Source organism: Cetorhinus maximus, chromosome 11 (assembly GCF_964194155.1).
Source record: "Cetorhinus maximus chromosome 11, sCetMax3.hap1.1, whole genome shotgun sequence".
NCBI lineage: Eukaryota > Metazoa > Chordata > Chondrichthyes > Lamniformes > Cetorhinidae > Cetorhinus > Cetorhinus maximus.
The window spans coordinates 63,261,129-63,284,283 of NC_135889.1; the positions used below are offsets into that span (position 1 = coordinate 63,261,129).

Sequence of the window (23,155 nt, forward strand, 5' to 3'; positions counted from 1 at the left end):
TAAATCAGTGATGTTAGTATTAATGCACATTTATTCCAGACATTTCTTTTTCCATAAATGAACTTAACCAATTGAGCACTATTATATGTACTATTTTACATGATGTGTACAGACAAATAATAATTCAAATTGTATTTCTTAATGCTTGCACAGGAAAGAATGCTAAGCTAAAATAAACTAAAACCACAAGGAAAATACATCAGGCAAATACATGTAGTACATAAGATAACTGTAATGGCAACAATTTAAGCTTACTACAATTAGCAAAAATATATTGAGAAAAAATAATTAGCAGGCAGCTACTTACCTCTAGAGAAAGAACATAAGCAGACTAGTATGAAAAATGACATACAGCTAAAGAAACAATTAATGAGAAAGGATAGAAAGAAAAGGTATCACAAAATCCAAAGAGACCAAACTAAGAATAGGTAAGAGGCAAAGGTGATAGTGACCAGCTGAATGAAAGGGGAGAAGAGGAGGCTTGTGTGTCCAGGCGGCTGCTAAGTTTGTTTTAATTTTAAAGAAAAGATCTGCTCTCTGACATATGAAAAGAATGACACACACTACAAAGCTTCATATATACTTTATTACCAGGTCTCAAAAGAAATTTAAATTCATTTTCCAGTTCTGAAGTATCAGCTTACCAAGTAACCTAAGTCCTATTAAAATTAGAGAAGTTGTTTGGGTTGGGGTGCCTGGCAAAGGAATCTAAGGAAGACAAGTGTTAAACACAGTGGAAGACATATTACAGAAAGACAAACATTGACTACACCCAAAAAAGAACAAGGTGCCAAATGACTTCTCTAAATTTCAACATGTTTTCCAATTACGGAATTAATCTATCCCAATCTATTTCCAATTTAGTACAATGATTTGAAGAAAGCCTAATGTTCCTCCAATTACCAAACAAAATATGTAACTTGAAGTTATGTAGCCAGACAGCCCTTAAACTCACCCATCCCATATTTCAATGTGTCAGAATGGTGCAGAGGTATAACACCAAATAAAAGCTGCTTTAATCTTAAAATAAATAAGGCACCTTTGCAGGGGGATGTTTAAGAGTTCCAGTAGTTAAGGGGAGAAAATTCCATCAGGAGGCTACAACTTTTACAAGCCACACAACAAAATATATATACACTTGCATTTAAAGTACAAGTCACTTTCCAGCCAAAAGAGTGGGGAAACAATAACACCCCCACCCCCAAGAGTCTCTGGTTCCCCAGGATTTGGTAAATTTGATCTTAAACTGTCACCTCTGCATAGAGTTAAGAGGTAGAAGGCCAACTCAGAGAGGAAGGAAGTGACCAGGAGTTAGAGAGCTGAACACTGAAGAGCTCAGAACAGGCAAATACAATAGGGTCTGGCTAAGCAAACGTACTGTATATGCAACACAATGACTCCCATAAGATAATTCCACTGTTTTCAACCCATGGTTGGATTAAATTTTCTAGTCTTCTGTACAAGTATACGCCACAGGTTCCAGAACAAATTCAGGCCTTTTCTAATTAATCCTCAAAATACTTCCAAACAATGCAGAATTGTTTCTCAACACAGAATATACATGAACAAGTATTGATTCTTGGTTGATGCTGAATCCTGCACTGGCACGACTTCCTTTCAACACAAGATCAGCATTGCCAAAGGCTGTTCCCACCAAAAACACTGCACTACAGCCCCTAGCTCCATCCTACAGTTTTATCATGTTGAGCTCAATTATGCAAATTCCCTGATTAATTAAATTAAGTTTCAAGCCACACTTCTAGGCAACCACCTCTTCCCATCGCAACAGCGCTTGTGTCTTCTCCTACCTCACCCACTTTGGCGCTGAAACTGCCTTTGCAAGTTCCAACATGAATTACTCCAGTATGGCAGTCTGAAGTGTTGCCCAGCTGTTGCTTCAGTCTTGGAGCTTTCAGCCTCCACAGCAGCATACTCCAACGTTCTCCCTAAACACTTCCATCCTATTTCACACCTTCTTCAATGTGGTCCTCAAAACCATTTCTAATCATTGCTCCAGTTACCATCTGCAATCCATCATCCATTATTTCTCAAGTTTCTGGATATTTCCTTCTTTGAGACATTTTGACTACATTTTATTATATGAATTGTACTATAGAACCACAAGCTGTTTGTGGTAGTGGCAATGTACTAGTATGGATTAAAAAGCAGTAACACTGAAATGTTAAAATTGATGCAATGGATGAGATTTCCTACAATAGTTTGTTCAGCATCTGACAAAGTGACTAGCAGAAGCAAGACAACAACTATCTGCTCCCACAATAGACTATTCAGCATTCACAGTGACCTTCCTCTAGTTTTCATATAATACAGTAAGAGCTGTTGACAAGCTGCAAATAAGTCCCATCTTTGCGTCAACTTGTCTCAAAATAAATAGTTGAATGCATTGAATCAGCTATCTGGAATTAGGTCACTACAGGGCCCTATCCTGCAGTGACTCTTCAAGTTTGCTCAGAAACTATTTAGCTCACAGTTAGACATTTAAAGGGTGTTAAAGCATCATTGTGTTTTAATTTCAAATCTGTAAATGGAATATGGAATTCAATGGCAATAATTAGAAATTGTGCATGTAATTCAATGGCTTTTATTTTGCCATGCCAGTGAGTGAGCAAAAGCTTCAGCTGGTTTAACCCCTTCCATATGCATCGTCAAGTCAATACAGTTTAAGGAATCCTATCATTAAATATTATGTTACTCTCATGATGAATAATAAGACACAAAAGATGTGTCTTATTCACATCAATAGCATTAGATGGCATTAACATTACTTTGGGAGTTGTTGTCAAAACCTCCAGTGTCAGCTGTGGCTCAGTTGGTAGCACTCTCACCCGAGTCAGTTGCAGGTTCAAGTCCCACTCTAAGACTTGATCATCAAAATCAAAAAGTTGACACACCAGTGCAGTAGAGGGAGTCCTGCACCTTCAGAGGTGCTGTTAAATCATGCAGATGGGATCTCACAGCACTATTTTGAGGGAAAGCAGGGAGCTGATCCAGTGGCCTGATCAATAGTTATCCTTCAATCAACACAACAAAAACAGATTATCTGTTCATTATCACATTGCTGTTTGTGCTGTGCGCAAATTGGCTGCCACGTTTCCTACATTGCAACAGTGGCTACACTTCAAAAGTACTTCATTGGCTGTAAGACACTGGACAATTCTATGGTCATAAAGGTGCTATTTAAATGCACATCTTTCTCCAGTTTTACGTAATAATTGATGCATTGGAAACAATACATTTATTTGCATTCAAAATTCCAACCATATTTACAAATGCAACCAAATATCTTATAAAAATAATAACATTTCCAGGCTAGGGGAAAAAAGCAGGTAACTTGGACTAATTAGTCAGCACTTTCAAAGAATCTGCACAGGCACAATGTGCTGAACGGTTTCCTTCTGTATTATATGATTCTAGCTCTCAAAGGATTAAACTGCTATATAAATACATTAATATTGAGTAATGTTAATCAGAACTTGAGCATTGCTGAAAAAAAAAGACATTTTGTCAAAGCTTTTTGTCTTGCGCTCATCAGGTCAATTCGCAAGAATAAAACGCAAGGGAAAACAAGTTTGTACTGTATGAGAAGAGAGTGCTGATTAGTTCGCAATTGGACTCTGATTGGTAGAGGTATTTGCCATGGAGAACGCACCAGTTGATGGTGACTGACAGTTAACTGCGAAGCATTGTTTTAAATTTAAACCAGACAGCTTGACTCTGATTAGTCATGGTATTGCCGTGAGGAATGAACCAGCAGATGGCTGTCACTTACTTTGCTTAGCTGAAAAGTGCCCAGTCTACCTCAGATTATCCTGGAACAGCAAGGTATCTCAAAAATTTGAGCAACTGCTGCTTCACGCTGCTATTATGCAGAAGCAACACAAGCAGTATTCGATACTAAAAGGATGTTGCCGTCAAGCCAAAAACATATTCTGCCTATCAGACAAATGAGTAATGTGGTTTATGAATTTCAGTGCTCGTGTGATGCTCAGTATGTAGGCCGTATGTCCCAAAGACTTGTGGATCATATCAAGCAGCACATCCCTTCCATTGTTCACAAAGGACAAGATACAGACTGTACCCAACCAGCCTGTGCTTGCAGAACTCAAAACAGTGTCCAGCATGAGATGTGATTCCGCGATTGGACAACATTTGCTAAATAATCCTCAGTGTGCTAAGAATTTCGCTGACAATTTAAGATTATCAGTCAGGCTCACAGTGTGGTGTATTTGCATGTACTGGAAGCTACATATATTAATACACAGTGTGCTCTGCTTTGAAGATAGAAAGAATACGTATATACAATACGCCTGTTTCAGCTAAGCAAAATAAGTGACAGTCATTCACTGGTTGATTCCTCAGGGCAATGCCTTGGCCAGAGACAAGCTGCCTGGTTTAAATTTCAAATAATGCTCGGCAGTTAACTGTCAGTCACCATCAACTGGTGTATTATCCATGCCATCCAAGTACACTTGCCAACTAATCAGCACTCTTCTCGTACTATATAAATTTGTTTTCCCTTACATTGTATTCATGCAAATTGTCCTGCTGAGTGCAAGATGAAAAGCTTTGACAAAATTTCTCTTTTTCAGCAATACTTAAAGGTTAATCATATTAATAAACAATGTAGATGCTGCTGGTGAGCACTTGAATGAAAGCCATTTGAAAGGCACTATGGATTGTCTGAACACAGTGAATATCAGAAAATTAGGTGGTTCAAAACACACATTACTGGGGGAATAAAATTGACAGGTTCTTTTACAAGCATTGCTCCAACCGTTCTGTTTTTCCAATATTCGTTATGCTCTTATGACCCAGTGCATCTGGGTGCAGACCCACAAATATCTCCTCTATTAAAATCTATGTATATAGTCAGTTAATGCATAATTTTCAATCAAATGCTTTTATTCTGCCTGAATGTAATATGAGTTCCTAATTTCTAGTTTGCTAAATATATTTAATTTTATATATTTGCACTCTTTAATTCATTGATTTGAATAAATACGTGGCTTTGTTTCAAGACTTAATCTCATTTTTTTGCTGTAGTTCTTCATTAACAATTGCTGAAACTACTGATCCATACCTGTACTCTTTTTTTTTTGCATGCTTTATACTCGAGCTAAAAAATTGTCCTTTAACATTGTACAACTAAATCAATGTATGTTCAGTTCTAGCTCAAATGTGTAATCTTGCCTTGTAGGGCACTAACAGATTGCTTCCATTTGAAAAACATGCAACAAGTATACAGGAAATTGTAACATTTGTTCAGGAACTGAGTTAACACATAACCCCACAGGTAAGGAGTATCTCTGCTGGGATTTTAAAAAAACAACAGTTGCAAAGATGTGACGCTGGTATAATTGTAGGTTAACTACAGCCTCAGGCTTTAACAAAAATGTCTCTGTTTTTGCACCCTTGTCATGGTTCACTCCCCCATTTTTAAAGTTAATGTACTAGACCTGAGGAACAAGGTTTTTCCATTAAAGTAAACTGAATAATCGCACAATACTTACTGGCTGAAACAGTGAGTAACACTTCCAATTGTTTTAGCACTGCTTGGCTACTTAAAATATTTATGGATTGACTCCTATTGGGCATTTTATTTTTCTTTTCTGTTGGCCAGAATCTGAATAATCTATTGTACCTCCATGAATGCTCAATTGGGTAGAACATAATAAAAGTGGATCAACTGGAACTTTACTTTTAAGGATGTGAAATTGTCCTATATTTATCACAAATTAGTACTTGTAAATTGAGTGAGATGGTGGCATAGTGGTAATGACACTGGAATTGTAACCCAGAGGCCCAGGTTAATGTTCTGAGGACATGTGCTCAAATCCCACCCATGGCAGCTGGTGAAATTCAAATTCAATTAATAAAATCAGGAATTAAAAAGCTAGTCTCTGTAATGATGACCATGAAACTTGATTATTGTAAAAGCCCACCTGGTTCACTAATGTCCTTAGGGAAGGAAATCTGCCACCCTTACCCGGTCTGGCCTACATGTGACTTTAGACGCAGATCCCTCTGAAATATCCAAGCAAGCAACTCAGTTCAAGGGTAATTAGGAATGGTACCAACAAATGCTGGTGACACCCATATCCCATGAAAGAATAAAAAAATTATACTTTCAACATAAAATTCATTATATGATTTTAATAAGGTGCTGCTATAGACAAATAACATTAGGAAGTGTTACAGTTAGATTTAAATTCATTCACAACAAAACAGCTTCAAACTACAAAGCACATTTTGAGGCTGCAAGCTCTAAGTGGAATACAATTGCCAGGTGTGAAGAAATTTGACAGTCTGATGTTTTAGCAGCTAGACCAAAAAAACTAACTACCTCGTATAGTTACTCAAATCCGCCATGTTACAGCAGCTTTGCTCGATTGATTCTGGAAGAAATCATGTGCATAATGCACATGTAATATGTCACCATGACACTGCAGAAATGCAATATTGCACTATGGTCTACCTTGGCATATGCAGCAGTCAAATCTAAACAATACTGCTTAAAATGTAAAGTCTATTCTGCGTGGCCATCTTGCTAAAACAATAATTCAAAATTTTGATCAAAATGCCAAGGAAGCAACCTTGGCATGAAAAGAATAACCCTTAACCTGTACCCTAGGCTTTTTTTTCCTGGACCCTAGATACTTTTAAATCACCATTAAGGAGAGCAGGAGTTGGAAGTTTTAAAGGAAGTGAACATTCCATGTCTAGACCCCAAAAACATGATTATTTCTTGAATTTGAGATATATCTTCTACTTTCTAGGGTGACTCATGAGACAACTGAGACAATCTGCATTATATTGTCACCCCATCCAAATGTTGAATTGCAAATTAATTCTCTCTGCTTAAGTCCCACTGGATTAGTTAAGTCTGATAAAGGGAGTATAAGCTCTCTTCAATTAACATAGTGGAGTGCTGTAGCATTTAAAGTCCACAGGCATGCATTCAGCCTGTACTAAGTTCTGAAAATTCTCAAGAAAACTTACCACCTATGTTCCAAATAGTTGATGTAAATTGTTGACCGTTATGTCATATGTCTGCACTATACCCTGAAGTTGGAACCCCATTTTCACAGGTTCATATCAACTACTATTATCAAGTATGAAAGCAGCCATGTAATTTTGAGGGGCAAAATAATGGAAGCCACGCACCTCAGCCCTCTGTCAAAAACATGAACTGCTACATGCTGCTATATTGCAACAGCCTGCATCTGATATAAATGCAGAAAATGCTGGAAATACTCAATCAGGCATCATCTATGGAGAGAAACAGTTCACATTTCAGGTCAATGGCCCTCCATCAGCATCATTTTTATTAGCCTACATCTGATCTTCAGTGAGGAAAGTCTGATATTGTAATTGTATTTCCACCTGGTTGGTTTTCCCTGCTAAGAAAGAACATGGAGAATGACTGCCAAATCTGTGTCTAGAATTCATAGAATCATAGAATGGTTATAGCACAAGCGGCCATTTGGCTCATTGTTCCTGTGCTGGTGCTCTGAAGGAGCAATTTATCTACTTCAAATTGTCCTGCCTTTTTCCCATAGCCCTGCAAATTTTTCCTTTTCAGACAATGATCCAATTCCCTTTTGAAAGCCTCAAAAAACCCTACCTTCTACATTCTCAGGCAGTGCATTCCAAATCCTAACCACTCGCTGCATGAAAAAGTTTTACCTCATGCTGCCATCGTTTCTTTTGCCAATTACTTTAAATCTGAGCCTTCCACCAATGGGAACAGTTTATCTCTATCTATTCTGTCCAGACCCCTCCTGATTTTGACTACTTCAAGGAGAACAGTCCCAACTTCTCCAATCTTTCTATCATTAGGACTACAGCAGATGTTAAATGCTGCACAAACCAAATCTTAGAGGGAAACTTGGCTTATGGGCCATACCCTTTTTTGTATTCTGAAAACCAGAAGAAAATGTACTGATCTCAGCAGCAAGAAGTCCGAGAACACTTTTGGGATAAAAAAAAATTAAAAGTAAAAGTTTTATTAACAAGAATAAAAGAAAACTTAAGCACACAAGATTACAGTTGCAATTAATCTTACAAAACATTCCCCCAAAAAGACACTCTACTTGGTCAGACCCACAAGTAAACACCGTCGAGGCAAAATTCCCTTATAGATGTTTAACTATAAAAATCCAGTAACATTACCCAAAGCAAACTGCTGCAGCTTTAATAGGGGCATTCCACATGACCTCTTAAAATCTCTCCCACTCTGCTGTGGAAATCCAAAACTTCAGAACAAGGCTGCTTTTTGCAGCCAAAGGCTTTTCTGGCTTGACTGGATGGCTGATTCAAAGTGCATCTCCTCCCAGACCAGAGCTGTTTACAGGAGATCTTCCTCACATAGCTAAAAGCCCGCAGCTAAAGCTAACAGCCCTCTCAAGCTTTCCATAGCAACTCTAAAATATCTTTCTCCCTCCTTTCATTTCAAGTTCCATTGGGCTCACACCTTTTGAAACTCAAATCCTTCCGAATATAAAATCTTTCATGTTTCTATTTTGTCTCTGCTTTTGGGTCAATAAAATGTAATATACCCTCTTCTATTTACCCATGGAAGTCCTGCAAGATGCAAACATTTTTCTTGACACCTCTGACTTCCCTTTGATATTCAAACGAGCTCACAACTTATCTAAAAATGCAAATGTTAGATCAACCTATTCACTTGTACCTCAACTCCTCCTATCTTATTACAAATGCACAAACCTAATGCCTCTATCCTTTCATGTTTTAAACCCCCCAGGCAATCTGTCTTCTAGTAACCTTCCTCAGCTTAATTAAATCTCACACACACAGATACAGCCTTCTTCATAGTATTCCCCAATACACAATATTCCCCAAAATATTTTTTTAAAATCCAATCATGTAAACGTAATTTGTAAAATTTGTAAAATGTAATGTAAAGTAAATTCCTCATCCCTGGAACCATTCTCATGAACCTTTTTCTAAACCCTCTCTAATACCTTCTTGTCCCTCCTAATGTGTGGTGCCCAGGGCTGGGCACAATACTCCATTTGAGGCCGAACCAGTTTTTACAAGTTTAACATAACTTCCTTGCTTTCGGACTCTATGCCTCTATTGATAAAACTGAGGATGCTGTATGCTTTATTAACCACTCTCTCAATTTGTTCTGCCACCTTCAATGATTTAGACACATATACACCCAGGTCCCTATGCTTCAGTATTCCCTTTAGAGTTGTATCCTTTATTTTGTGTCTCTGCATTTTTCTTACAAAAATGGATCACTTCTCTGCATTGAATTTCATCTGTCACTTGTCTGCTATAATCAACTCCATTATATCTCCACTATAAACCCTTCTCCAGTCCGTAAAACAACCATTCACCACTACTCTGTTTCCTGTCACTCAGCCAACTTCGTATCCATGTTGCTATTTTGCCTTTTATTGCATGAGCCATAACGTTGCTCACAAGTTTGTTGTGCAGCACATTATAGAATAACTTATATCATAAATTAAACTACCTTTTGGAAGTCAATGTACACTACATCAACAGCATCACCCTAATCAACCCCTCTGTTACCTCATTTTAAAAAAAGTTGATTAAACACGGTTTGCTTTAACATATTCATGCTGGCTTTCCTTAATTAATCCACATTTGCCCAAGTGGTAATTAATTTTGTCCCGAATTATTGTTGCTAGAAGCTTCCCCACCACCAAGGTTAAATGACTGGCCAGTAGTTGCTAGGCTTAACTCCCTTTTTTGAACACGGGTGTAACATTTGTAATTCTCCAGTCCTCTGGTATTACCCCAGAGTATAAGAAAGATTGGAAAGTTATGGCCAGTGCCTCCGCGATTCCCACCCTCAATTCCCTCAGCATCCTTGGATGCACTGCATCCAGTCGTGTTGCCTTCCCAACTTTTAAGTAGGCAGCCTATCCAATACCTCCTCCTTATCAATTTTAAACTCTTCACGTATCTGAACTACCTCCTCTTTCTGGGAAACATCATCTTTCTTTGCAAAGACAGATGCAAAGTATTCATTTACTAGCCATGCCCCCTGCCTTCACGCATAAATCCCTTTTTTGGTGCCTGACCCCACCCCGCCACTTCCCACCCTTTTACTATTTATAAGCCTATAGAAGTTTTATATTAGCTGCCATTCTCTTCTCACTCTCTTTGCTTCTCTTATTTGCTTTTTCAATTCCCCTCTGAACCTGCTATATTCGGCCTGGTTCTCAATTGCATTATTCACCCAGCATCTGTCGTATGCACATTTTTTCTGCTTCATCTTAATCTCTATTTCTTTCGCCATCAAGGGAGCTCAGGATTTGTTTGCCCTATGTTTCCCCTTCGTGGGAACTTACCTTGACTGTTCTTGAACTCTCTCTTCTTTAAAGGCAGCCCATTGTTCAGTTATCATTTTGCCCGCTAAGCTTTGCTTCCAATTTATCTGGGCCAAATCCATTCTTACCCCATTAAAGTTGGCTTTACCATACTCTACGTATTCACATACATGCATTGTAACCTTAACTTACTTTTTATTACTTTCCCTCTTACACTGAACCCACCAAATGCAGTAAAATCCCAATGAGCCGAATTCCAAGGGATCTGCCCACAAATTCAAGTTAAGCGGAGCTTCGTGATAGCCGAAGAGGCCCCAATCCCACATGAATGCATCTCTGGGTAACCTGATATGCTTACCAACGAAGTCGGTCAAAAATAATAGTCAAATGCCAAACAGAAACACAGTAAAGCAGTAAATGTATGAAAAAGTCTTTGTTCAATTTGTTTTAACCTTACAATGATCTGAACTTGTAAAAGGAGCTTTGCATTGGAAAATATCAGGGTTGGAAATTTTTTTCTTAGTGCACGTGTGGAGCTTTATCAAATACTCGTACACCACATCAACGGCATTACCCTAATCAACCCTCTTTGTTATCTCATCAAAAAACTCAAGTTAAACGCCTCATGCTCCTCAATTGAAGAACGTACTTCTATGATGGCATCATCTGTCAATTCCCTTGTACTGCTTATGGCATCATCCACCTCCTCACAAGTTTCCATGGTGGTCTTTGCTGAATTTCTATGCCAACCTCCTGCAGGCGAGCGAAAAGTACCTCGCCATCAGGTTGGTTAGCCTCACCAGGCTCCTCCTCATTCTTGACGTCTTGTGCAGTCGTAACTTGTTTGAATCCAGCACAGTGGGAGCAGTTGGCAATTCTAGCTTCTTTCACCATCTTCCACACCTCCATCATGAGCATGGCATGTAGAACAGCTGGATTGTACTCCTGCTCCTTATCGATGGCCTCAATAACCTGAGAGATCAGCTGCCAGTCATGAGTTTTCAGGTTCCTAATCACCCCCTGATCCAGTGGCTGGAGCTTGGCCATGGTGCTGGGAGACAAGAACATCAGCTTGACGCTCTTGAGGCCAACGATGTCAGGGTGCTAGTCTGCAATGATGACAATATTCCTTTTCTTTCACTGATACATTTTGTCCACTTTCCTGATCCATGCATCAAAAATGCTGCAGCCGGTTTTCTTCGCCTCGTACTGCATAGGTAGTCTCTTGACATTCATGAAGTAACATGGCTTCTTGGACTTTCCCACCACAAGCAGATGATTTTTGGTGCCTTCCATGTTGGCACAGACCATAGCAGTGACACATTCCTTGCTCCATGTTTCCATCATTACATGCTTCACCTTTAAACATCAAAGAGCGGTCTGGCAAAAGATGGTAAAACAGTCCGGTTTCATCCTCGTTAAAATGTCTTACGGAACATACTCATTCAAGACGTGGGCGTGACCATTTTGGAGCCAATAATCTGCCATAACCATCGCACCCTCACCGCTTACCGTGCGGAAGATGATGCCACTTGCTGTATCAACTTCACCTTCTCCCCAATCGACAACACTTTTAACTTCCTCACAGGTCTGGCTATATTCGCAGGCTTTGCTCATCCTTTCACAGAGAGATCTCGATGTCAAATGGCGGCTTACCCAGCGTTCCACGATTTTGCGCTTATGTGATCTAAATCTGCTGTGGTTTGCTGGCGCAGTCATATGACAAGCTAAGACAAGTTTGACTAATCTAGAGTTACCAGTGTGGAATTTTGGCTAATCACAGGCATCATTCTATGGGATTTGCTATTCTGCTGGTGGGATTAGTTGATGATTTCAACAGACCTGGAATTTCAGTCATCCAAATTGAACTCATCGTGATTATTTTTGTACCTTACTATTTCCTACTATAGTACTATCCGTCCATAATATTCTTTTCACCTTGGTAACCCTCTCTGGTATTACCTAATGACTCTCATACCCCTGCCAAGTTACTTTAAACCCTCCCCAATAGCACTAGCAAATCACCCCACAAGGAAATTAGTCCTGGCTCTCTTTAGGTGCAATCCATCCAGGCTGTACAGGTCCCATCTCCCCCAGAACTGATCCCAATGTCCCAAGAATCTAAAACCCACTCTCCTGCACCATCTTTCCATTGGAACAGGAGTAGGCCATTCAGCCTGTCGAGCCTGCTCCGCCATTCAAGCAGATATTGGCTTATCATCTACCTCTACGCCATTTTTCCCTACTATCCCCATACTCCTTGATATCATTAGTATCCAGAAATCTATCAATTTCAGTCTTGAACATGCTTTGTGATTGAACTTCCACAGCCCTCTGGAATTCCAAAAATTCACCCCCTCAATGAAGAAATTCCCCCTCATCTCAGTCTTAAATGGCCTGCCCCTTATTGTGAAACTGTGTTCCCTGGTTCTAGGCTCACTAGCCAGGGGAAACATCCTATTCTCATCTATCCTGTCATGTCCTGTAAGAATTTTGTAAGTTTCAATGAGATCACCTCTCATTCTTTCTTTCTGGGGAAGATAATTCCACAGACTAATGACTGTCTGAAAGAAAATATTTCTCATTTCTATCTTAAAAGGGAGACCTCTTATTTTTAAGCTGTGTCCCTTAATTCTAATCTCTCCCACAAGAGGAAGCATCCGCCAGGTATCTACTCTATCAAGTCCCCTCAGGATGTTGCACGTTTCAATAAGATCAACTTTCATTCTTCTAAACTTCAAGGAATATAGGCCCAGCCTGTTCAACATTTCTTCATAAGCCCTTCATCCCAGGAATGAGTCAACTAAACCTTCTCCAAACTGCAATCTAACACAATTATGCCCCTTTTCAAATAAGGAGACCAAAACTGTACACAGTGCTCCAGGTGTGATCTCACCAAGCCTCCGTACAATTGCAGTAAAACTTCTCTTTTATATTCCATCTACCTGCAATAAATGCCAACATTTCATTCGCCTTCTTAATCACTTGCAATACCACTTTTTGTGATTCATGTACCAGGACATCCAGATCTCTCTGTATCACCAAGTTCTGCAATCTCCCTCCATTTAAATAGTATATGGCTGCCAAAGCGGACAATTTCACATTTTCTCACATTATACTCCATCTGCAAACTTTTTGCCCAGTCAAGTAAACTATCTATATCCCTTTGTAGTCTCTCAAGTTCCTCTTGATAACTTACAGTCCTAACTACCTTGGTGTAAGCAGCAAATTTAGTTAGCATGGATTTGATCCTTTCCTCCAAGTCAGTGATTATAGATTATATACAGTTGAGGCTCCAACACCAAACCCTGTGGCAATCCACTAGCTACAGCTTGCCGATCTGAAAAAGACCCATTTATCCCTACACTCTGCTTTCTGTCAGCTAACCAATCCTTCATCCATGCTAATACATCATCTACACCATGAGCTCTTATTTTGTGTTGTAACCTTTGGCACCTTATCAAATGCCTTTTTGGAAATCCAAGTACATCTTATCTACAGGTTCCCCTTTAGCCACCTTGCCTGTTCCTGCCTCAAGGAACTCAAATAAATTAGGTAAACACAATTTCCATTTCACAGATCTATGTTGACTCTGCCTGGTCCCGTTATGATTTTCTAAGTATCTTGCTATAACCTCCTTAAGAAGATATGAACAAGGAGTAGGCCATTCGACCCATCGAGCCTGCTCCACCATTTAATAAGATCATGGCTGATCTGATAGTAACCTCAAATCTGCATCTTGCCTACCCGATAACTTATCACTCCTTTGCTTACAAAGAATCTATCCACCTCCGACTTAAAAATATTCAAAGGTTCTGCTTCCATTGCTTTTTCAGAAGAGGGCTCCAAAGGCTCACGACCCTCAGAAAAAATTTCACCTCATCACTGTTTTAAATGGGCAACCCCTTATTTTTAAACAGTGACCCCTAGTTCTAGATTCTCCCACAAGAGGAAACATCCTCTCCACATCCACCCTGACAAGACCCTTCAGGGTCTTATATGTTTCAATCAAGTTGCCTCTTACTCTTCTAAACTCCAGCGGATACAAGCCTAACCCATCCAACCTTTCCTCATAAGACAATCCATCCATTCCATGTATTAGTCTGGTAAACCTTCTCTGAACTGCTTCCAACGCATTTACATCCTTCCTTAACTAAGGTAACCTATACTGTACACAATACTCCAGATGTGGTCTCACTAGTGCTCTGTATAACTGAGGCATAACCTCTCTACTTTTGTATTCAATTCCTCTACAATAAATGATAACATTCTATTAGCTTTCCTAATTACTTGCTGTATCTGCATACTAGCCTTTTACAATTCATGCACGAAGACACTCAGATTCCTCTGCATTTCAGAGCTCTGCAATCTCTTACCATTTAGATAATATGCCTGTCTTTTATTCTTCCTGCCAAAATGAACAATTTCACATTTTCCCACATTATACTCCATTTGCCAGATCTTTGCCCACTCACTTAACCTATCTATATCTTTATGTAGCCTCATGCCCTCTTCACAACTTACTTTCCTATCTTTGTGTCATCTGCAAATTTGGCAACCATCCCATTAATCCCTTCATCCAAATCATTTATATAAATTGTAAGCAGTTGAGGTCCCAGTACTGATCCCTGTGGCACACCACTCGTTACATCTTGCCAACCTGAAAAAGACCCATTTATGCCTACTCTCTGCTCCCTTTTAGCTAGCCATTCTTCTATCCACACAAATATGTTACCCTCTATACCATGAGCTTTTATTTTCCACAATAACCTTTGATGTGGTACTTTATCAAATGCTTTCTGGAAATCTAAGTACAATACATCCACCAGTTCCTCTTTACCCACAGCCCATATTACTTCCTCAAAGAACTCCAATAAGTTGGTTAAATATGATTTCCCTTTCACAAAACCATGTTGATTCTGTCTGATTACTTTGAGCTTATCCAAGTACCTTGCTATAGCTTCTTTAATAATAGCTTCTCTAACTGGCCTGTGGTTTCCTTCTTTCTGTCTCCCTCCCTTTCTGAATAATGGTTACATTTGCTATCTTCCAATCTAACGGGACCTTCCCTGAAACTAGGGAGTTTCGGAAAATTGAAACCAATGCATCAACTATCTCACTAGCCACTTCCTTTAAGACTCGAGGATGAAGTCAATCAGGGCCAGGGCACTTGTCAGCCTGCAGCTCCAACAATTTACTCAGTACCACTTCTCTGGTGATTATAATTTTCCTGGGTTCGTCCCTCCCTTCTATTTGCTGATATATAGCTGCTTCTGGGATGTTACTTGTATCCTCTATAATGAAGACTGATGCAAAATACCTGTTAACAATAGATTCTACCAATTTCCCTATGACAGATGTTAGGTTAACAGGCCTATAGTTTCCTGCTTTCTGTCTCCCTCCTTCATTGAATAAAGGTGTCACATTTGCTGAAACCTTTTTAGAATCCAAGGAATTTTGAAAGATTATAACCAATGCCTCTACTATCTCTGCAGCAACTTCTTTAAAGGCCCTGGGATGCAGGCCAACAGGTCATTGGGACTTGCCAGCCTTCAGATCTAATAGTTTTCCCAGTACATTTTCCCTGGTAATCTTGATTGTTTTAAGTTCCTCCCCCCTTTCACTTCTCGACTTTCAAGTATCTTTGGGACATTTCCTGAGTCTTCTACAGTGAAGGCAGACACAAAATACCTGTTCAACGCTTCTGCCATTTTCTTGTTTTCCTCCCGACTTGCTGTGCGGTGATCCCGCCCTGCTGCACACTCCTCCCGGTCTAGTTCACAGTGATCATGACCTGCTACGAGTTCCTCCCAGTCTGCTTCAGTGATCCTGTACTGCAGCAACTGCTTATACATCCTATAATCTCAGACTCAGTTCACAGTGAAATTAGCATGAGCAATGCCTTAAAAGTTGATGACTCTATGCAAGATCTGAAGGAAGAATTCTACTTCTTCCCTCTGCAGCGTATTCATAAGGCTAAGTGACCAACATGTTGAACGCTTCTAAACTGAAACCAACCCTGACCAAATTTCTCACCATCTTCCTCCATTCCAGTTGTCTACCAACTCAAGCAATGGTGAAGTTCCTGAGCAGGTTCTTATGGTTCTGCAATTTGAGAGGTGTTGTCTACAACCCACTTCCACTTCCCCCAAAACCAACAAACAGACTTTGTAATGAATCAGAGCATAAATAAATTTGCTCAACATTCAGATCCTTCATGCAAAGCATTCTGTCAATCATTATGACGAATCTACAGCAGTAATGTAACTGGTATTGAGTGGGCCACTTCTGCTTGGATTCTACTGAGGAGTTGAAGTAAATGCAATGGACTTGGGAAGGATGGTCACGATCCTACTGCATGACTTAATAAGTGTTACAACATTTGTGCTAATGAACGCTCCAGAGGTTTGTCATACAGTATCTATCTAATTCATAGCATTAAAAACAGATTAACCAGTTTAGGAGCATAATATCACCTGCACACTATGAAGAATATAAGGACAGTCTAATCTAACCTACTTCTGTGGAAAAGTTGAAAAATGCACTTGTTATTGAATAGGATGAAAAGTGAAGAACTGAAAGCACAATCTTTTAAGCAGGGAAAAATTAACTAGTAAAAGGGCACAGTTTCCATGGCTTTAGGGTGCAGAGACTTGAGATGACATATCTACATTATAGCAATATTTTGTGTGCATGCAAAGCATGCAAACCATAAACCACCCATTTAGTGCATTGAGTATTCTTAAGTGAAAAAGAATACGCACTTCATAGAAAAGTTCCCTTTACCTACAAAGCAACATACCAACGAACACCATGTAACAGTCGTATTCTTCATTCCGACTCAACCAATTTAGAAATAGTGATCTAAAACTATCAGGGATGTCGAAGGAAACATGCAAATGACGAAGTGGAATATTTTATTCTGGTAACAAAAGGCTCATCCTATTGTGCTCAATTATACAAACTGAATATTAATGGCAATATGCAATCAAAATTTATTTTAAATGCAAAATATAACGTGAGAAATTATCCAGATGGCACCATGGAATAAAGTAGAATTAGTTCCAACTTCAAGATCCCAATTAGCCTCATCATTGCAAGATGATGTCAAGCAAATCCAGGGCACTTTACCATAGATTGAGTAGGAAAAGAAAACATAAATATTAAAATAAAAGTAGGCACTAGGCTAAGCATCATGCAGCAGATGGCTTGGTTGAAGAATGCCATTTACAACCACCTGCAAATCATACAGATAGCCTCTGAAAATTGAAAAAAGGAATAAGGGTGGAAAGTATACGCATTTGATGAGAAAGAGTCAAGCGGCAACACTTACATGATGTTTTTGGGACAGTAAAATTATAAAATTCATGCATACAGCTGAAATTACACTGTACAGGCACTATAGAAAATACAAAGTAAAAGATAAACATAATAAGTGGTCATACCTTGCCCCAAGAGTGCAATCAGCAGAATCCTGGCTTCCAGCCTCGCTTGGTGTACTCACTGATTTTGAGGGAGGAGATGTAGGAGGGACTAAATAGTGAAACAGACAGGTATCCGCTGTTACTACCCGTAGTGGATGCACTGGTAATGATGTTTCAAAATTAATTTAACATGAAATATTGAATAAAACAAACGTGATGGCATGAAAGAAAAATACATGAATGAAATGAAATTTAAAAGAGAAAAAGGAAAAGCCAAAGTTAAATTCCATGCGGTGTTTTCATGCACTTTACAGTGTATGCAGTCAGTCTGTGGATGAAGTAGATTTGGGAATCATCTGTATACTTTAGTCATGCTTTCCCTGAACGCAAAACAGTATCCTGCTGGTTTTCAATGGGCCCACAACATGCACTATCCCTTTTGCTGACTTATACAGATCGCCACAGACCAAAAACTATTACACACCATTTCCACTGAATTGAAAAGATTTTGTTCTACTTAACATAAGGAAAAATAATATCCAGACCCGGTAACATATCCATCTGTCAATTTATGAAAATAAATACTATTCATATATTACACGCACCTGTTTATAAAGTGTATAAAGATTTTTTTCAAGGATCTTATACAGGTCAGAGAAAAGGGATAATGTCTATTTTATTCAACTAATGTGCCTTCAGCAATTGGGGGAATTGAAACACAACAGGTACTACAAATGTGATACCTTGTTTACAAATTGATGAATAATAGAAGTAAAATGTGATTCATTAAAACAACTCACAGAAAATTGTATCGCCAACATCAAGAACAATTTGCATATTAATACAGAAACTGTGATGGCACATGCAAAAATAATTCATAAAAATACATAAGGAAATATGGATGACAAGTTTCCAAATGTCAAAAATAGTTTTTTTAAACCTATTTCACCACATAGGATATACAGCACAAAAACAGGCTTTCGACACAACCAGTCCATGCTTGCATTTAGGTATAGATATATTTAAATATATATATTTATATGTCTAGTTTATATTGCCACACTAATTTTAAGCAAGGTTACACTGATAAAACTCCTGACATTGTGTGACATCATGTGTGTTATTTCCAGACCACAAAAATAACCTAAGCACTTAACAGACTGCATTTTGTGGGACAGAGTATGAATACCTTTTATGTAAATTTTGATCGAAAACCTATTTTTATGAATTTCATCTACATTTTGCTTAACTTTTAAAATTTAACCAGCATAACGTAACAGAACAAAAAAGTAAAAGAAATTAAAGTCAGCTCATTACGTATTGTAACTTCTGATTAGTAACACTGGTGGTAAAGACTTGGAAGCATTTTTACTGCCCATTCATGAATGGATATGAACCTCCAATAAGGATTTTATAACCAAGCAAGATTGAACCATACTGTCTTACTTCAAATAAAAACTAGATTGTTTTCCTTTAAATTAGGAGATTGAAGTCATTAATTTTTGCATAACCTCGGATATATCTGTAATGCAAGGTGAAGTCCCATGATTTTGCTCATGCTAGCTCTGAGCAATGGAAAGATAAGTCCACTGTCTAGCAACATAAAGGCATTCTTTTTCCAAAGAGGGGGGTCATGCTAAGTATTATTCCTACAAATCAGGCTGCCACAGCACTGAAACAATCCTAACCAAAGTTACATCCTCTGCTACACTGCATATAATGCACTATCCCTCATTCATTCATTCTTCTTGACCACTCTGCAGCCTTTGACTACACCACATCCTCCAATACTTCTACTCTGCTGCCTGGCTGGTTTGGTTCCATTCTTACTTATCTGGTCATACTTGTGAATCTATCCTTGGGTCCCTTCTAATTCTTATCCACATGCTGCTATGTGGCCACATCATTGCAGACACGAAGTCAGATTGCAAATGTACAATGACAACACTCAGCTTTCCCTCACCGCCACTTCCCTTAAGCCAGAATTTCCCACAATTAAACATTGGGAAAATCAAAGGCACTGTCTTTGGCCCCAGCCACAATCTCCTTTCACCCACCACCAATTCCATTTTCCTCCATGGCCCCTACTTTAGACTCTGCAATCTTGGCATCCTACATGACCTGAGCTCCATAGCCTCTTAATTTTTAAGACCACCTTCCCCCATCTCCATAATATTACCGATCTCCACACCACCTCAGTTTATCTATTGCTGAAACCCTCATCCATGTTTTTGTTAACTCCAGATTCAATTATCCCAATACTACACTGACTGGCATCCTATCTTCCAATCTCCTTGCGGATGAGATCATCCTAAACTCTGCTGCCCATATCCAAGCTTGCACCATGGCCAGCTCATCAGGCACCCATGTACTCACTAGCCTATGTTGGCTCCCAAGTCCACCAACACCTTCAAAATTCTCATGTTAGAATTTCTCCATAGCCTTCCCCTTCCCTATTTCAGTAGTGTATTCCAGCCTTACAACCTTCCAAGAATTCTGCATTCCTATAACACTGGCCTCGTATGCATTCACCATTCCCTTTGCCCAACCATTGGTATTTCAGTTATGTTCTGGAATTCCCTTCATAAACCTTACTCTCTCTCCTTCTTAAAATATTTCTTAAAGCTTACCTCTTTGTTCATTAAGCTTACCTCTTTGCTTGGTGTTAACTTTTGTCCAATTATGTTCCTGTGACATGCCCTGGAGCACTTTCTTACGCTAAAGGTGCTACACAATGGAAGTTATTGTTTTACCAGCCTCAGCATCCCAGTCTCTGACACTGTGCTCACCCTGTTCCCTCATTGGTCCCTCTATCATTCACCTTGGCTCTCCTGCCTGGCTTGTGCTAACTCTGGCCCAGTCCTGCTCACCGCCTTTGTTCCCTTACCTGATTTCAGTTCAGCCCTTTCAACTCCCCGAATGAACCTTAACGCCTATTGTTCTCTTTCTTCGCAAATTCCTGGACTAAGCTGAGAATAGGCAATTTGTTTTAAGAGTTTAAAGAGCTATATTTGTAGCACTATGAACACCTTAAAAAAATTACGGGTTACCAGCTCAGCCCGGCTTTGTTCACAGTACTGTGGAAGAATAGTATGGGTAGGGAAGAATACTGGGAAAGGGGAAATGTGATAGGAGACATAGGACTGTACATACGGAGGAGACAGAGGAGGCCGTCAGTGGGGATAGCCAGGGTAAAGTAAGCTGAAAGTGAGACGAGAATGGGTTACATAATGTGGAGAGAAAAAAAGAGGGAATTAAGGGCTGTGGAGCAACAGAGCATACAGGGGATGAGAGAAGAGAACTATGTAAATGAAACAGCAGAGTACAGACATGAGAGTAGAGAAGGATTCTGGTGAGATTAATGAGGTAGGGCAGTGAAGAGAGTAAACAAAGATAGAGGGTAAAGGAACACAAGGAGGAGGAATTAAGTAGAAAGATGGGATCTTGAGTTTGGGGACAACTATAGGCATGATTCAAGGCCTGTCAACAAGGAGAGCAAATTAGAATAGGTAGGGAGCAAAGTTAAGTGGAAATGGAAGCACAAGGAAGTGAGGAAAAGATGGGGCGGATACATGAATTGAGCAAGTAGTCTAAAGAGAAAGAGGTATGGGGGCTAGGAGTGACAGGAAGATGAGGCATGAATTGATCATTATGGAGGATATAGCTGGGCATTTGGAGAAACTCAAGGTAATTGGGAAGATTCAGCATGGTTTTGTAAAAGGGAAATCATGTTTAATCAATTTATTGGAGTTCTTTGAAGGAGTAACATGCATTGTGGATAAAGGGGAGCCTGTAGAGGTGCTGTACTTGGATTTCCAGAAGACATTTGATAAGGTGCCTCATCAAAGGTTACTGCAGAAAATAAAAGCTCATGGTGTAGGGGGTAACATATCAGCAGAGATAGAGATTGGCTGGCTGGCAGAAAACAGAGGATGCATAAATGGGTCTTTTTCTAATTGGCAGGATGTGATCAGTGCAGTCCCACAGGGGTCTGTGCTGGGGCCTCAACTTTTTGCAATTTATATCAATGACTTAAATGAGGGGAGTGAAGTCATGGTAGCTAAATTTGCAGATGATACAAAGATAGGTAGGAAAGTTTGTTATGAAGAGGACATAAGGAGGTTGCAAATGGATATAGACAGGTTGAGTGGGCAAAAATCTGGCAGATGGAGTATAATGTGGAAAAATATGAAGTTGTTCACTTTGGCAGGAAAAATAAAAAAGCAGAGTATTACTTAAACGGAGAACGACTGCAGAGTACCGAGGTGCAAAGAGATCTAAGTGTTCTAGTGCATGAGTCACAAAAAGTTAATATGCAAGGATAGCACATAATCAAGAAGGCTAATGGAATGCTATCCTTTATTACGAAAGGAATTGATCATAAAAGTAAGGATGTTATGCTTCAGTTATACAGGGCATTGGTGAGACCACATCTTGAATAGTGTGCGCTGTTTTGGGCTCCTTACTTAAGGAAGGAAGTAAATGTGTTGGAGGTGGCTCAGAGGAGGCTTACTGGATTGATACCTGGAATGAGTGGGCTGGCTTATCAGGAAAGGTTAGACAGACTGGGCTTGTTTCCACTGATGTTGAGAAGAGTGAGGGGTGACTTGTTTGAAGTATATAAGATCCTGAATGGTATTGACAAGGTGGGCGTGGAAAGGATGTTTCCCCTTGTGGGTGAGTCCATAACTAGGGAGCACTGTTTTAAAATTAGGGGTTGCCCTTTAAGCACAAAGATGAGAAGAATTTTTTTTCTCTGAGGGTTGTGCGACTTTGGAACTGTCTACCTCAGAAGGCGGTGGAAGTGGGGGTCATTGAATACTTTTAAGATAGAGGTAGATAAATTCTTGTTAGGCAAAGGAATCAAAGGTTATCAGGGTAGACAGGAATGTAGAATTCCAAACATAAACAGATCAGCCATGATCTTATTGAATGCAGAGCAGGCTCAAGGGGCCAAATGGCCTACTCTGTTCCTATTTCATATGTTCATATGCATGAGACAGTAATGGGAAGATCAATGAATAGTAGACTGAATTATAGCAAGGGTGAAAACAAGAGTGGGAAGATAGCCAGTTGGCTTGGCCTGTATTTTCTCCACCAAAAAGTGTAGCATCTTGCTGTCTCCATTCTTGTCCCTACTACACTACCTCAACCCACCACCTCATTCATTTTTTTCCTCTTTGCTTCTGGGAAAGTAGAAAAGGACAGACAAGTCAAAAGAGTTAAATAGAAGGGAAAGAAAAAGAAGTACAACAATAACTTGCCATTTATATAGCGCCTTTAATGTAGGAAAATATTTCACATTATCAACAGGAGCAACTATCGAACAAAATTTGACAGAGCCACATAAGGAGACTTAGGTGACTCCAGACCCACAGCAATATG

The 23,155-nt window shown here is 39.4% G+C and overlaps 1 protein-coding gene across 2 annotated transcripts in view; it reads right to left on the reverse strand.

Annotated features, from left to right (window-relative positions):
• The window catches only part of LOC144686640 (cytoplasmic dynein 1 intermediate chain 2-like), a 95,044-nt gene that overhangs the window by 44,784 nt on the left and 27,105 nt on the right, over positions 1 to 23,155 (reverse strand). Inside the window, exon 4 of one of the 2 annotated variants that reach the window (XM_078552104.1) lies at positions 17,792 to 17,879. The exons of the other annotated variant lie outside the window; for it this stretch is intronic. Within the exon in view, the coding sequence (XP_078408230.1) occupies positions 17,792 to 17,879 (88 nt within the window). The remainder of the gene's footprint in view (positions 1 to 17,791; positions 17,880 to 23,155) is intronic. 2 annotated transcript variants of the gene reach the window in all.